At 59.4% G+C, this 15,938-nt stretch overlaps 1 protein-coding gene across 1 annotated transcript in view; it reads left to right on the forward strand.

The window, feature by feature from the left end:
• CLIC6 (chloride intracellular channel 6) overlaps window positions 1–14,851 on the forward strand; it is a gene marked incomplete at its 5' end in the record, with an annotated part of 32,927 nt that extends 18,076 nt beyond the window's left edge. The window contains 5 exons of the mRNA XM_081088039.1: window positions 4,707–4,816; window positions 5,526–5,651; window positions 6,471–6,577; window positions 7,275–7,456; window positions 13,006–14,851. Coding sequence (XP_080944165.1) covers window positions 4,707–4,816; window positions 5,526–5,651; window positions 6,471–6,577; window positions 7,275–7,456; window positions 13,006–13,167 — 687 coding nt within the window. The 3' untranslated portion in view covers window positions 13,168–14,851. The remainder of the gene's footprint in view (window positions 1–4,706; window positions 4,817–5,525; window positions 5,652–6,470; window positions 6,578–7,274; window positions 7,457–13,005) is intronic.
• Window positions 14,852–15,938: the final 1,087 nt, after the last annotated feature.

The raw sequence follows: 15,938 nt of genomic DNA on the forward strand, positions 1-15,938 counted from the left end.
TCCGTGGACACGTCCCGGGAAGACCCGAGGGGCCTGGGAGGGTGACTGCTCGGGTGACAGGCCGAGGCCACTGTGCAGCCGGAGGTGTGTGTCCGTGGCCAGTCCCCCAGGCCTGGGAGGCACCCGCCTTCAGCGGAGGACCGGCAGAGGCAGGGACGCCGTGGGTGGGTCGGAGTGAGGGAGCCGCCTCCCACGGGCTGGCTCGGACCCTTCCTCTGGCAGCGCTGCGTCCAGCCTTCCGCGGGGCGGGCGGCCAGCGGAGCGGAGGCCTGGCCCGCCCTTTGGCCACTTTGTTCCTGTCCCAGGAGAGCGGATTCGGTGGCTGCCCACGCCTCCCCCAGCCCTGGCCGGCCGCTGCGTTTCCTCAGCTTCCGTCCCTCCGAACAGTGGCCCGACACGGGCCACCGGCACTCACCGTTTCCTCCACGTCCCTGGGACGGGGCCAAGCAGACAGCTGCCCGGAGGCCTGCGGGCCCAGAGCGCCCCCCACACGCAAGACACGCATCTTCCCCCCACGGCAGAGGGCCGGGCCTCAGGGAAGGGACTAGGACATCGCCAGGGACCTGCCTCCATTTCCTCTCCCCAGCTTGCTTTCCACCACACGGGTAAAGTGCTGACTTCGCAGAACGTGTTTACCACATAGGCCCACAAAGAATTTTCTAGAAAGAAGGTCGAGCCAAGAAAGTGGAGAAGCAAGATGGAGAGTGTGGGCGTGGCTGCTCCGGGGGGGGGGGGGGGGAGGAGAGGGTGGGGCTCCGCGAGCTGCCCTCGTTACCCCCTCCTGTCCCATAACCCCCTCCTGTCCCATAACCCCCTCCTGTCCCGTAACCCCCTCCTGTCCCAGAACCCCCTCCTGTCCCGTAACCCCCTCCTGTCCCATAACCCCCTCCTGTCCCGTAACCCCCTCCTGTCCCATAACCCCCTCCTGTCCCGTAACCCCCTCCTGTCCCATAACCCCCTCCTGTCCCGGAACCCCCTCCTGTCCCATAACCCCCTCCTGTCCCGTAACCCCCTCCTGTCCCGTAACCCCCTCCTGTCCCGTAACCCCCTCCTGTCCCGTAACCCCCTCCTGTCCCAGAACCCCCTCCTGTCCCGTAACCCCCTCCTGTCCCGTAACCCCCTCCTGTCCCAGAATGTAACCCCCTCCTGTCCCGGAACCCCTTCCTGTCCCGGAACCTCCTCCTGTCCCGGAACCTCCTCCTGTCCCAGAACCCCTCCTGTCCCGGAACCCCCTCCTGTCCCAGAACCCCCTCCTGTCCCATAACCCCCTCCTGTCCCGGAACCCCCTCCTGTCCCAGAACGTAACCCCCTCCTGTCCCGGAACCCCCTCCTGTCCCGGAACCCCTCCTGTCCCAGAACCCCCTCCTGTCCCGTAACCCCCTCCTGTCCCGGAACCCCCTCCTGTCCCAGAACCCCCTCCTGTCCCGGAACCCCTCCTGTCCCGGAACCCTCTTGTGTCCCGTAACCCCATCATTACAACAGGCCAGACAGAAAGCAATTTTAGAGCAACCCGGGTTATGTGAATGTGGTTGTATTGTAGCCCTGGCAGCTGGCTGATTCTTCTAGAATCTTCTAAAGGGTGTCCCAAAATTCACGCAAGAAGTAATTTTGATAGAAAACACAGGTTTATAATTAAAATTGTAAATTTTTTATTGATGCATAAAGTGTACAGTGTAGGGTTATGTATGGAATAGCACATTGGGTAAATGGCTTCCACGGCTTTGCTGGCACAGACACAAAGCCGTGGTCTTCCTTGGTCTTCATAGTCCCTGCTCCTGGGCCATCATTGGTACTTGGTCATGCTTATCAAATTAAAGGGATTGAAATCAAAGGGCAGCAGATATTAGAATCTGATTCACTAAACCAAGTAAAATGAGGCTTTTATTTATTTTTTGTTGTTGTTAATGCTCACGCAAAATTCAAATCTTGCGTGAATTTTGGGACACCCTTTTTCGGACCCCATGGCCCACCGGTGGCGCCCGCTGTTCTGGAATGGGTGACGGCCTCAGGCCGCCGGCCGTGCTGGGTCGCCACAGCCCGTTGTACGGCCACAGGGGAACGTGTGCAGGGAAAATGCCCGCAGAGCTTCACCTCGTCTCTAAGCTGTGGGTGCTGAGGCCACGGTTGGTCCCTGTTGGGTTCTGGGAAGGAGCCTAGAAAGGACTCTAAGGCTTTAGAGAGGCCGGTGACAATGGCAGTTTCTATTTATTTTATTTTATTATTATATTTTTAAACCCTCACCGAGGATATTTTTTCAGTTGATTTTCAGAGAATGGAAGGGAAGTCGGGGAGAGACATGGGTGTGGAGAGAGACGCACTGATGGGCTGCTTCCCACACACGCCGATTGGGGCTGGGGAACCAGCCTGCAGCCAGGTCCTGCCTGGACCGGACCGAGCCCCAGGCCCGCCCGTCTGACACTGAGCACACGCCAGGGCCCTTCTTACTGTTTAAAGACGGTACTTCTCCTCCCGCTCTATTTGTCCAAAGGCGTAGCCGCCGGGATTAGGAGACGGTGAGAGCACTTTCCAGGGAGAACCCTGGCTTGGGCTTGAGGTGTTAGGGACGAAAGGTGGGGAGGCCTGTGGAGCCCCCTGCGGATGCCCCGGGGAAGGTGGACACCCCGGGGGAAGGCTGCTGGCTGCAGGGGCCCATCCTGCCCCGGGCCTGGAGCCGCATCCAGCCCCGCAGGCAGGGCTGGCAGGGTGCATGGCCCCACATTAAGATGCGTTACACCAGGACCCGGACTCAGGAGACAGGGGGAGAGAGAAATAGGAACATCAACGATGAGAGAGAGTCATTGATGAGCTGCCTCCTGCACACCCCACACTGGGATCAAGCTGGCAACTCGGGCCTGTGCCCTGACCGGGCTCGAACCCTGACCTCCTGAGCCACACCTGCCGGGCTGTGCTCTTTTGAATTAATATTTCTCTCTCTCTCTCATATTGAAGTAAGACTCCGTCGGCTCTGGATGGTACCGGGTGCCTCCAGGTTTGGCTGTCACACTCAGTCTAAGAAGGTTCCTGTGGTGTCTTTTGTGCCCGTATGCGCTCCTCTCTGGTGGCAGTGGGTCGCTGGGTCGCTGGGCCAATGCTCCTTGGCTCTGGTAGGTCACTGCGAGCAGGACCAGTGCTCTGCCTTCCCGTTCCCTCGTGGTGTGGTACTGCCGGCCTCTCCGCTGTAGCCGCCTGGCAGCTGTGCAGCGGGTCCCTCCGTGGTTCCCGCTTGCCCGGCCGGCTGGCTGATGACGGCAAGAACCTTCCTGTGTCTCAGTGGACACTGGCATTCCACCTTTGGTGAACAGGCTGATCAAGGCTTTAAAGTTGGGTTGTGGGTCTTTCATTCTTGTTGACTGACGTGTAGGGGCATCTCGTTACTAACAGCCACTCCCGGTGACTTAACACCGAAGTCAGGGACCCACCTCGCTAAGCCCTCCTGAAATGGCCCAGTTTTCCTGAGGCCCCTCCCTCCCTCCCTCCCTCCCTCCCTCCCTCCCTTCCTCCCTCCCTCCCTCCCTCCCTCCCTCCCTCCCTCCCTTCTTTTGTTTCTTTTTTTTTAGACAGAGAGGAAGGGAGAGGGAGAGAGAGATAGAAACATCAGTGATGAGAAAGAATCATGGATCGGCTGCCTCCTGCATGGGATGGAGCCCGCGACCCGGGCATGTGCCCTGACCGGGAATCGAACCGTGACCTCCTGGTTCCTGGGTCCACACGACACTCAATTACTGAGCCACGCCGGCCGGGCTCCACTATCATCTTATCAGCACCACAACCTCGCCAGAGACCTGTGGCGTGAGGAAGGTGGACGAGGGGCGAGGCTCAGGACCGCCGTTTTTAGTCTGGATTCCGCCACCTCGTTTCCTGCGTCCCCCTCTCTTCTCCGCCAGCCTTTCTCCTCCGCGGGGCGCATGCTCAGTACGCGCTGTGCCTGCGTTTGGGGATGTGGGTGGATGTGACCGGCTTGGGGTCACCAGAGGAATGGTTTCATTACCTTCTGCCCTGGGCGCCCCCTGTGTCATAATCTACCGTGTGCGCCCAATGGCTCCCATCTCTCTGCTCCTGGGAATCGGAGGCAGGGGTGGAAGCTGTGCAGGCCCCAGGGAGCTCAGAAAGTTGCATCGTGTCCAGGGTGCTCAGGGCGCAGGTGGTCCCAGTCCCCCTTCCCAGCCGAGCGCAGCCCAGAGGGCTGGCCTGTGTCTCTGTGGCACAGGCTGATGGTCTGTTCTCAGCACGGTCACCCCGGAGGGCGGAGGGCGAGGTGTGTGCAGGAGAGGATGGAGGGCCACTGGGGGCGGGGGGGAGGGGGAGGTGTGTGGCCTCTGGGGGGAGGGGGAAAGTGTGTGCAGGAGAGGATGGAGAGCCACGGTGGTGGGGTGGGGTGGGGGAGGTGTGTGATGGAGAGGAGAACAGAGACAGAGCGCCTTCTGCTTTGCCTTTGGTGACAAAGGGAGTTCCCTCTCACCGCCTACACTCTGCACGGCTACTGGAGGCCCAGCGAGGCGGGTAGTTGTGGTGGGGGGGGGGCGGGGGGGGGCGGGGGGGCGTGTGCGGGTGTCCTCGCCCTTCCCCCACCCTCCCCCTTGGCCCAGAGGCCTAGAGAGGTGTATTCACAGCACCGTGACCACTCACACATGTGCAGTGGTTTGGGTGCGCACTGCGGCCTCCATCGGTGGCTGCGAGGCTGGCTCCCACGTGGTCTCTCCTTGCAGGCCGGCTGTGACGGGGAGAGCATCGGCAACTGCCCCTTCTCTCAGCGCCTCTTCATGATTCTCTGGCTAAAGGGCGTCATATTTAATGTGACAACAGTGGACCTGAAAAGGTAAGACAAGGTTCCTGCGTTATCGAAATAACGGCTTAATCACACACACACACACACACACACACACACACACACACACGGTGCTCTCCAGGCATGTCCATCCTCAGCCAGGACCCCGCGTTGGCCTGAGTGTGGGTGAGCAGCAGTCACACACACACACACACACACACACACACACACACACACACACACGGCGCTATCCAGGCATGTCCATCCTCAGCCAGGACCCCGCGTTGGCCTGAGTGTGGGTGAGCAGCAGACACACACACACATACACACACACACACACACACACACACACACACACACACGGCGCTGTCCGGGCATGTCCATCCTCAGCCAGGAACCTGCGTTGGCCCGACTGTGGGTGAGCAGCAGTCACAGGCCCGGGTCAGAGGGAATCAGGAAGGAGTAGGAGTTGGGGCGCCAGAAGGAACCTGCTCCCCAGTTCCTGGTCAGCCATAGCTTCCCACAGGCCCGTGAGCTCCACTCCTGGCCGGGCCTGGGGAGAGCCCACTCTCACCTCCGTGTCCAGAGCGGGCCACACGGCCACTGCCCTGAGACACACGCCAAGGCCTCGTCTCCTCTACGTTCTCAGCGGTGGGTTCTCTTTAATGGGGGGGACACGCCACACCTTGGAAACGGAGCTCGGCCCTGGCGGCTGCTGACCAAGGCTGCTGTCCTTCCCCCCCTGCCCCGCTCCCCTTAGGAAGCCCGCCGACCTGCAGAACCTCGCTCCGGGGACCAACCCGCCTTTCATGACGTTCGATGGGGAAGTCAAGACGGACGTGAATAAGATCGAGGAGTTCTTGGAGGAGCGCCTGGCTCCCCCGAGGTAGGCCTTAGGGGGCAGCCTCACGGCCGGTCCCCACTGTACCCGCTTCCCAGGCAGCTCGAAAGCCTTGGCCGTGGGAGTCACTCCTCGCTGCCCGTCCCCCCACCCCCGGGGTGCGCCACAGCCAACAGAGTGGGACTAGAACCCCCCACCCCACCCCCCAGTGGGCCGGGCTTTGCTCTGAGCCTGCAGCTTGGCAGGTCGGGTTCGAAGGCAGGAAGTGGGGGGTGGTCAGTGCCGTGTGGGTGGGCCACGTCCTAGGCGCTTGGCTGGAAGGGAGGGAGAGCATGCTGGCATACCATGCCCTAGAGCCTGGACCCGGAATGGAACCTTCTAGGCCCGCACCTTCCTTTGAGCAGGGAGGGAGCGAAGACCAGTGCGGCCAGGTGAGCCCTGTGCTCAGGCCGAGAGCAATCAGTCTAGACCCGTGGTCGGCAAACTGCGGCTCGCGAGCCACATGCGGCTCTTTGGCCCCTTGAGTGTGGCTCTTCCTAAGCCTTACGAGTACCCTAATTAAGTTAATAACAATGTCCCTGCCTATATAGTTTAAGTTTAAAAAATTTGGCTCTCAAAAGAAATTTCAGTCGTTGTCCTGTTGATATTTGGCTCTGTTGACCAATGAGTTTGCCGACCACTGGGTTAGACCTTTCTCCCTGCCCTGGTGGCTCCAGGCCTTGGAGATGAAACGCTTAGGACAGCACTCAGGGAAAGTTTTTGTTTTTGTATCCACTCAGAGAAAGACACACCCCCTCGGTGTCATCCCTGCTCAAGCATCGCTCCTCTGTGACATCCCCATGTCCCCATGTTGAATTTTTCAAGGTACCCTAAGCTGGGGACCCAGCACCCCGAGTCTAACTCCGCTGGGGATGACGTGTTTGCCAAGTTCTCAGCGTTTATAAAGAACACCAAGAAGGATGCACACGAGAGTGAGTGTCTGCCGCCTCCCGGGGCTCTGCTTCCAGCCTCCCCTCGGCCTCTGTGTGGTTCGGGGTCCCGGGAACCGCGCCTCATGGCACAGCGGGAGCCTGTGTCTAGCGATGAGGGAAAAGTGCCTCCACCTGGACCTGCAGTGGGTTTCGGAGACACCGCGCTTCTAGGGCTTGGAAGCCGGAAAGCACCATGTTTAGGGCAGCGGTCGCCAACCTTTCGGACCTCACGGACCATCAGTGGCCCACGGACCAGCAGTTGGCGACGCTGTTTTAGGGCGAACCACTCGGCCCGCGTGCCGTGCCCAGCTGCACCCGGAGTCAGTTTAAGGGATGCTGCCGCCAGGGCCTGCTCCACGATAGGGTTTCCATAAAGACTTGGGAAGAGATGAGTGAGTTCTAGACACAGAAGTGGGGGTAGGCGGCAGCGGGGGGTAGGCAGCAGCGGGGGGTCGGCGGCAGCGGTGGGTAGGCAGCAGCGGCGGGTAGACGGCTGTGGGGGTAGACGGCCGGGGGCGGGTAGACGGCCGGGGGCGGGTAGACGGCTGTGGGGTGTAGGCGGCTGTGGGGTGTAGACAGCAGCGCGGGGCAGGCGGCAGAATTGTTTCCCGGGAGGAGTGAGGCCCCGCCAGCCTCCTCCCCCCTCTGTTGTGAGGGGCCGACCCCCTTGTCGCTCAGTCGTCCCCCTCTGCCCTAGGCCACGAGAAGAGCCTGCTGCGGGCCCTGCGGCGGCTGGACGACTACCTGACCAGCCCTCTGCCCGACGAGGTGGAGGCCGACGGCGCGGAGGACGTGGCCGTGTCCGGCAGGAAGTTCCTGGACGGGGACGAGCTCACGCTGGCCGACTGCAACCTGCTCCCCAAGCTGCACATCATCAAGGTCGGTGGCTCCGCCGCCCGGACGGGGCTGCGCACGCACGTTTGACTCGTGGCCGGGGACAGCGCACGACCGGAATGCGAGGAGCCCGGCCACCCGGTTCAGACACGCGGGGTCCGGTGTCCTCCGCCCTCGGGGCGTCCTCGTCGCTCTCTCCACGTGAACGCCACGGGAGCGGGTGCGTGGTCACACCGGCGTCTGACGCTGAGGCTGGGACCTGCTGAGTGGGATCTGTGAGATGAACTGGGACGGCCGCCGGGTGTGGTGACGGCCGCCGGGTGTGGTGACGGCCAGGCAGCCACGCTCCGTGAGGGGCCGGCCCACTCCCACGCGGGGGTTAACAACCTCAGTTAGTTCATATTCTCTCTCTCTCTCCTTCTCTCCTTTTTTCTTTCTTTTAAATATATTTTTGTCGATTTTAGAGAGGAAGGGAGAGGGAGGGAGATAAAAACATCAATGATGAGAGAGAATCACTGATCGGCTGCCTCCTGCACGCCCCCTACTAGGGATCAAGCCCGCAACCTGGGCCTGTGCCCTGACCAGGAATGGAACCATGACCTCCTGGTTCATAGGTCGATGTTCAACCACTGAGCCACACTGGCCGGGCAGCAGCCTCAGTTCTTAACATCAACCCCACAGCTGGGGAGCAGGGACAGCTCTCTGGCTCGGCCGCGGCCGCATCTGGCGTCCTGTCTCCCCAGATGTTGTGCGTGAAGTGAAAGTCACGGGTCATGCATCATTAGGGTTGAGAGATGCCCTGGGACTGCGGTTCTTCTGCACGAGAATTCAGACGAGATTTCAGCTGATTTCAGCTCGGGAAGGCACAGGAATTGTGGAAGCGGGAACCCCTCGACCTGGCCCCCGACCGTCTAACTCAGAATTCCGGGGGTGGCCCTGAGGTCCGGGGGCTGATGGTCCCCCCTGGAATGCTGGGCCGTGGCTGTCCCGCAGGGGTACCCCAGCCCCTTTCACCTACACGTGTCAGCTACTAGGTCATCGTCACCACTGCTATGCCCTTGGCCCTCAGTGACCTCAGATGCCCCAGGAAGAAGTCTTATTCCGAGGGCATCTTTATTATTCACACCCCACTGGGTCCAGAGCTGGGTCCTTGGTCTGGAACAGCGGTTCTCAACCTGTGGGTCGCGACCCCTTTGGCGGTCGAACGACCCTTTCACAGGGGTCGCCTAAGACCATCCTGCAGATCAGATATCTACATTATGATTCATAACAGTAGCAACATTACAGTTATGAAGTAGCAACGAAAATAATTTTATGGTTGGGTCACAACATGAGGAACTGTATTTAAAGGGCCAGAAGGTTGAGAACCACTGGTCTAGGACAGTGGTCGGCAAACTGCAGCTCGAGAGCCACATGTGGCTCTTTGGCCCCTTGAGTGTGGCTCTTCCACAAAATACCACGTGTGGGCGCGCACGTACAGCGCGATTGAAACTTCGTGGCCCAGCCCTAACCGGTTTGGCTCAGTGGATAGAGCGTTGGCCTGTGGACTGAAGGGTCCCGCGTTCGATTTCGGCCAAGGGCATGCACCTTGGTTGCGGGCACATCCCCAGGAGCGGGTGTGCAGGAGGCAGCTGATCGATGTTTCTCATCGATGTTTCAAACTCTCTATCCCTCTCCCTTCCGCTCTGTAAAAAATCAATAAAATATATTAAAAAAGTAAAAAAGAAAAGAAACTTCGTGGCCCATGCTCAGAAGTTGGATTTTGTGGAAGAGCCACACTCAAGGGGCCAAAGAGCCGCATGTGGCTCGCGAGCCGCAGTTTGCCGAGCACTGGTCTAGAAGGATGGGGGATGGGAGAGACTACACGGCGACGCTGTGCTCTAATACACACCCAGTCGGCAGTTAGAGGTGTACGGATGGGTTCGCACAGCCTGTGGCCCTGAGGCTCCTGTGGGCGCCGCCCCTGCCCCCGCCTCGCTCTGCCTGCACTTCTTCCTCCCCTGGCCCGATCCCTGCCCCGGTTTCTTTTCTCTTCTCTCTTTCCTGTTGTGCTCGAAGGCACCTGTGAAATTCTAGCCTCAAAGATATTGCTGGTCCCACAAGGGAGGGTTCTGAAGAGAGCATAATAAATAGCTTTGCAATGTTATAACGACAATGTAAGTAACGTTGCCAGTGCTGACACCTGAAACGTAATGAGAGCGTGTTAACCCTCCCGCCTGCGGCCTTGGCGATGGTGCTCCTGTGACAAAAGCATTTCACATTTCAGTTTGAACAAAGGGTTCAGAGCGAAGTAAAGCCGTCCGTGGCTCCCATATAGAACCCATCAGCCGAGTCTCCGAAGCCACTTGGCACTCAGATACCACACAGCCTCGCGGTCCCGCCGGCCGAGCATTTCCCACAGGACAGGAGAGTCAGTCTGAAGGGATTGATGGTGAAAGAGGAGGGTCTGACAGAGGGCTTTGGCATTTATTCCCGTCCTGAAACCCAGCATTGGCTCCGTCTGTCACACGACCAGGAAGGGACAGACTCCAGCGCAGGACTGAGGGACGCCACCCAGAGTGACCGCCGCAGGGACGGCGTGCGTCCGGTCTTCAGCAAGGCCGGGGGGCGCTGGGGTCCATCCCGCAGCCCGAGAGCGAGGAGGCGGAGATCACCTGGGAGCGGAGGCCTCTGGGAGGCAGGGCTGGAGGAGGAGCCACGGTGGCACCTTGTTTGCTTTCTCTCACTGTCCCCTGACCCAGAGGACAGGGCGGGAGGTGCAGTGGAGGAGAGAAGGGAAGTGGCGTTTTGCTTTGTGGCTGCTGACGAGACGTAAATGACCTGAGCTTGCCCCTCCCTCCCTCCCTCCCTCCCTTCCTTCCTTCCTTTCTCCTTTTTCTCGCTCTTTCTCTCTCCTCCTTTCCCTCCCTCCCTCCCTCCCTTCCTCCCTTCCTTCCTTCCTTCCTTCCTTCCTTTCTCCTTTTTCTCGCTCTTTCTTCTCCTTTCCCTCCTTCCCTCCCTCCCTCCCTCCTTCCCTCCCTCCCTCCCTTCCTTCCTCTCTTTCACTTTCTCTTTCTTCCTTCCTTCCTTTCTTTCTTTTTAGAGAGGGGGGAGGTAGAAAAGCATCGATGTGAGAGAGATACATCTATCTGTTGCCTCCCATACACGCCCAGACTGTACCCCAACTGGGGATCAAACCTGCAACCTAGTTAAGTGCCCTGTCCGGGAATTGAACCTGTGACCTCCTGGTGCCCAGGATGATGCTCCAACCAACTGAGCCACATACACCAGGGCCTGAGCTTCATTTTCAGCCAAGGTGGCCTCCTGCCTAAACGGTGAGCCTCAGAGCGGAGGATGCCTCCCCTGGACCCTGACCCTAACGGTAACCCTGACCCTAACGCGTCCCCTGTGACAGAGTGTAGAGCAGTCTTTGGAGAGACTGTTTGAGGGTAAATATCCAAGTTGGCCAACCAGCGGCCCTGTCTCACTCCCTGGGCCCTTCACACTGGTGTTAAGCACATGGTTGGCGCAATGGGTCTTCCTTGTTCAAAGATGATTCACAACCAGAAAGAACTCACGTGGAAGCAGATGATCAAAAAGGGGAGGGGAGGGTAAGGAGACAGGAAACTGGAGAGAGAGGCAGTGGAAACACGCATCTGATGAAGAATTGCTCCCATAAATTACGGAACATTCCAGACAGACGTGTCTCTACAGCCTCAGAGAAATGGAGGAGTACATGGATCTTTGGAGAAAAAAACTCAAAGGCAACACGCAGATGTCAAAAATAAATACAACGTCACTGAGAAGAGGACAATCAGGCAGGCAGAGCTCAGGAAGAAGACAAATAACTCACTTCAGACGCAGAGGCTAGATGAGAGGCCACAGGAAGTAGAAATGGACAGTGCAGGCGTGAGCCAGGGGCTTGGAGGGTGGGCCTGAGAAAACCGCCCCAAACCAAGCGGAAAGGAACCCGGAGGGAGGCTCCAGATGGACACAACCAGGCACAAGGGGACAGGAAGGGAAACCAAAAAAAGGGGGCGCAGAGGGAAAGTCACTTTGAACTGAAGGATGCCCCAGGCCTTCAGTTTAAACAATGGGCCCTTGTCCGGCCGGATGGCTCAGCGGTTGAGTGTTGGCCTATGAACCAGGAGGTCACGGTTTGATTCCCGGTCAGGGCACATGCATGGGTTCCAGAGTCGATCCCTGGTGTAGGGCGTGCAGGAGGCAGCCGACCGATGCTTCTCTCTCATCATTGATGCTTCTATCTCTCTCCCTCTCCCTCCCTCTCTGAAATCAATAAAAATATATATTCAAAACAAACAGAAGTCGCGATCAGAGAGAAAGCGGGCAAACGCAAGCGCCAGGAGAGCGGATGGCCGCCACGGGCACCAGTGGGCAGGGACTCCAGGGGGAGACGGGAAGCGAAGCAGGGGCTTTCTCCAGGCCACGCGTCCTGTTTGCGGCCACACCGCGTCCGTGGCTGCCGGCCACCCCCCATCTGAGAAACAAGCCCGAAGACCTTCTAGTCTGTGGTTAAGCCCCAGGTGGCTTCACTCAGACACCCCAGATCCAGCGCACAGATCAGAGCTGGTTTTTGTAGCCCCAGATCCCTGTGAGGGGATGAGCTGTGTCCCCTAAATTCATATGGTGAAGCGCCAACGCCAGGACCTTGGAACGTGACCTGATTTGGGAACAGGGTCTTGGCGGTTCCTGTCTGACTAGTAGGGTCACGTGAGGTTATATTGGAGTCGGGGGGCCCCAACCAATATGATTATAAAAAGGGGGACACTGGGCACAGAGACACAGGGCGAAAACCATGAGGAGCGGTGTTCTGCTGTCACGGGACCGGGAACCGGCAGGAACCGGGAGGGGGACCAGACACAGTCCCCCCCGGCCTGCAGAGGGCGCGGCCCCCTGACACCTCGATCTTGGACTTCAGTCCACCAGGACTCGGAGAAGGAAGTTGTGTTGTCAGCCGCCCAGCGCGTGGTGCTGTCAGGGCAGCCCTAGGACACGGACAATATCCTCACGGGGGACACTTCCTTTGTGGCTACCTCCCCAACAGCACCCCTGCAGCCAAGGGAACATCGCACCGTTGTGTTGTCCGTGACATTTCCTGTCGGTTCCCTGCCCCTACCATGTCCCCGGGGTGAGGACTTGAGTCTGTCCTCTGCACCCGGCCGACCACAATGCAACGACCCTCAGTGGCAGAAGGCGGGGTGTCTGCAGGCCTCACACAGACACGTGGGATCCAGGAGGCCCCGCGTGGACTTCACAGAGGACTGAGCACAGTCCGAACTGAAGATCCATCCTGAATCCTTCACCCCCAGCCCCCGGGAGCACAGCCCCCGGAGAGGAATCTGTGGGGCCGCAGGGGAGTCCACGGGACACAGAGCCGGGTGGCTGTGAGAACTGGGGGCAGCGTGGCCTGGGGCCACTGTGTGGAGGCCGGTACCTCTCTAACCTGCCCCGTCCCCAGTGTGTCCCCTGCGAAGTCAGCGTCACCCGGGCCCCGGGGCCTTGGGGTGGCAGAGGGCCCCCCTCAGGGAGTGCGCCGTCTCCTCGAGTGGCCATGCTGGTGGGTTCCCCTCTGACCGTCTCCCCTTCATTTTCAGATCGTGGCCAAGCGGTACCGAGACTTTGAATTTCCGTCTGAAATGACGGGCATCTCCAGGTACCTGAGAAACGCCTATGCCCGGGACGAGTTCACCAACACGTGCCCGGCCGACCGGGAGATCGAGCTCGCCTACTCGGACGTGGCCAAGAGGATGAAGTGAAGGGGCCTGGCCTGGCCCAGCCGGCGCGGCTCTGGACGGTGCTCTCTGCGTCTCCCGCAATAGCCACCCTTCGCCGGAGAGCACCCCGTTTTAGTAACGCCCCAGACTGGCCCTCTTACCACCAAACGGCACGGGGCTGTCACGTCCCCTCCCGCGTGCCTCTGAGCAGCACCGGCGCTGCCTGCTGTCCCCCCGACTGTCGTTCCTCTTCGTCGCCGCCTCTGACGGTCACCGGCGTCGGGATGCTCAGGGCACGTGTTTTGCAGTTTAAGTTCCAAAGCAAATCAGGTTTGGGCTCAGTGCCTCCTTTAATGAAAACGGCGTCTGCCTCTGATATTCTCTAGTCGTTAGCCTGCTTTTCTCTCTAATAGTATTTTAACTTTTTTCAGAATGAAACTGCTGTTTTTGTAATTACCCAGTAACAGGTGCCGATTTTAACATTTTAACACAATGTCAGAGAGTAGAGAGATAGAAGAAAAAGATCACTTGAAATTTCACTGCCCTGAGATAACCACTGATAACCGACTTGGGCGTCTCCAGACCTTCCGTGTCTCTCTCTTCTCGCCCCCCCCTGCCCCCCTCCCCCCCCCAACACTTCATTCCTGCCTGATACTGCAGTACGTTATTTTGAAGGACTGGCGAGGGGGCCTCTTGTGATGCCTCGGTGATCGCTGTGGAGGACCCAGAACAAACCGCCGGCCATGCAGGGCCAGGGAGGTGCTTGCCACCGGGTTTCCAGGGTGGAGAGCGGGGGAGTCCACAGACCCGCAGGGACCGGCAGGGACCAGGAGCTGTGCTGGCCCCGGTCTGCCGAGGTGATGCCCTCGCTTCAGGGCCCAGGGGAGCCTGCATCCCAGCCCTGCTCCCCTCCTTCTCTCCCCTCCCCTCACACGGAGACCTGCCCCCAGGGGGACTCTCAGCCTCAGCCTCAGGGAGAGAATTCCCTGCCCTGGGTTACAGGTGAATCGAGCCCTAGATCCCGGCCCTTGGCCGCTGTCTCTAAGCCCGGGCACTGCGCCTGTTCAGTGACCCGTGGGCCAGCCTGGTTCTCGCTGCTGCTCTGCCCTTTGTCATGTCATCTCGGGATCAGGATGGGAAAACCCAGAGAGATGAAGTTCACGGCGACAGCGGCGGTTCTGGTAACCGGTGGGGCTGGGAGGAAGTGGAAACCACTGAGGCAGAGCTTTCTGGCAGCCGGGGCTCCCCGCCCGCGTCCCCGCAGCCCTCGGTGTGGGCCGGTGGGGCTCCGCTCAGGCCCCAGGCGGGAGGACAAGACCTCCCAGGGCTTCAGTGTTACTTGCCCGCCTTCCTCTGACATTGACACTCATCTCAGAAACCCTCCTGGAGAGCGGATCGGGGCCTGTCGCTCCCGCTCAAATGCTCATTAAAGAAAGAGACTGCGCCAGCGCGATGGGGGTCGTTTGGAGGAAGGTCAGATGGGGTCTCACTGGTCTGGGACCCAGCGGGCAACGTCCAAGGAGAGTCGCGGCGTCTGCACGTGTCACCAGTACACGCGTCACCGCTGCTTAGGAGCCAGATGTGTAAGGCGAGCTTTGCGATGTCACCTTCAAACTGGGTACGTGCATGGACTACCCTCTGTCACTACTGCTAACCTGGCACTTTCAGATGTTAACCGTGATCTCATCAACGCCACACGCCTTAAAATTAAACCAATTACAAAGCTGTTTGGGTGGAACTGATGTCCTTATTTATTTGCTTGTTTTCGCTTTGCATTCTCCGCTGAGATGGAGGAAAAGGCGGAAAGGACACGGGCGTTCTTTAAAGTGGCGAGTGCGGCGCCAGAGATGAGTGTGTTTGGCTGAGCGTCAGCCGGAGCTGAGTGTGAACCACAAGACGTTTCCCCGGGGCCTGAGGTCGGAAAGGACACCTGTGACGTCCCGTCCGGGTGGCTGCGGAGAGGCCCTGCTGACTCTGGGGGTCTAAGAACATCTTTCAAACCCAAGTGTGACTGGCAAACAATATGACGTTAGTCTCGAGTGTACCACGCAGTGATGGGGTGTTTACATGCCTCACGATGGGTCACATGGACGTCTAGGGACACTTGTCGCTATGCACACTTATTATGACACTAGAGGCCCAGTGTACGGAATTCGTGCACTGTGGGGGGGGGGGCTCCCTCAGCCCAGCCTGCGCCCTCTCGCGGTCCAGGAGCCCTCAGAGGATGCCACGGAGGCAGGAGAGGCTCTCGCCACTGCCGCTGTGCTCACCAGCAGTGAGCCTGGCTTCTGGCGCACTGACTGTCAGGGGGCAGCTCCTGTGTTGAGCGTCTGCCCCCTGGTGGTTAGTGTGCATCATAGCAACTGGTCGTTTCACATATTAGCCTTTTATTATATAGGATGTGCTGCTGCCACGGACCTCGCTTTCACAGGCAGCTTTAGCTCATGGCGTTCCTGCAGGAGCCCCCCACCCCCTGCCCCACCTCCTGCACAGCTGCTCTCATGGTGGGGGGGGGGTGGAAATGGTTGGGGCCGCTGGGCTGGCATCAGTCTTTGCTACATGTGGTTTTGGAAACAAATGCCCGGTTCTTCAAACCTGCCAGGCAGAAGGCAAGTAGGCACACATTGGGGGGGACCCCTCCTTCTAGCTGTGAGGTTCTCTGGGGGAGGGGTCCCCTTTCTTTGGCCCAAGAGACCCGAGAGTGAGAAAAGGGGGGCTTCACGCTGCACACAGCCCCAGTGTAGGTTGATCGGAACCCGGAGTGTCGCCAAGGTGGATTTCTGGACGCCGCCCAGCACCGGGGGTGAGAGAGC

This window comes from Myotis nattereri (assembly GCF_964212035.1).
Source record: "Myotis nattereri genome assembly, chromosome: 3".
Lineage (NCBI taxonomy): Eukaryota > Metazoa > Chordata > Mammalia > Chiroptera > Vespertilionidae > Myotis > Myotis nattereri.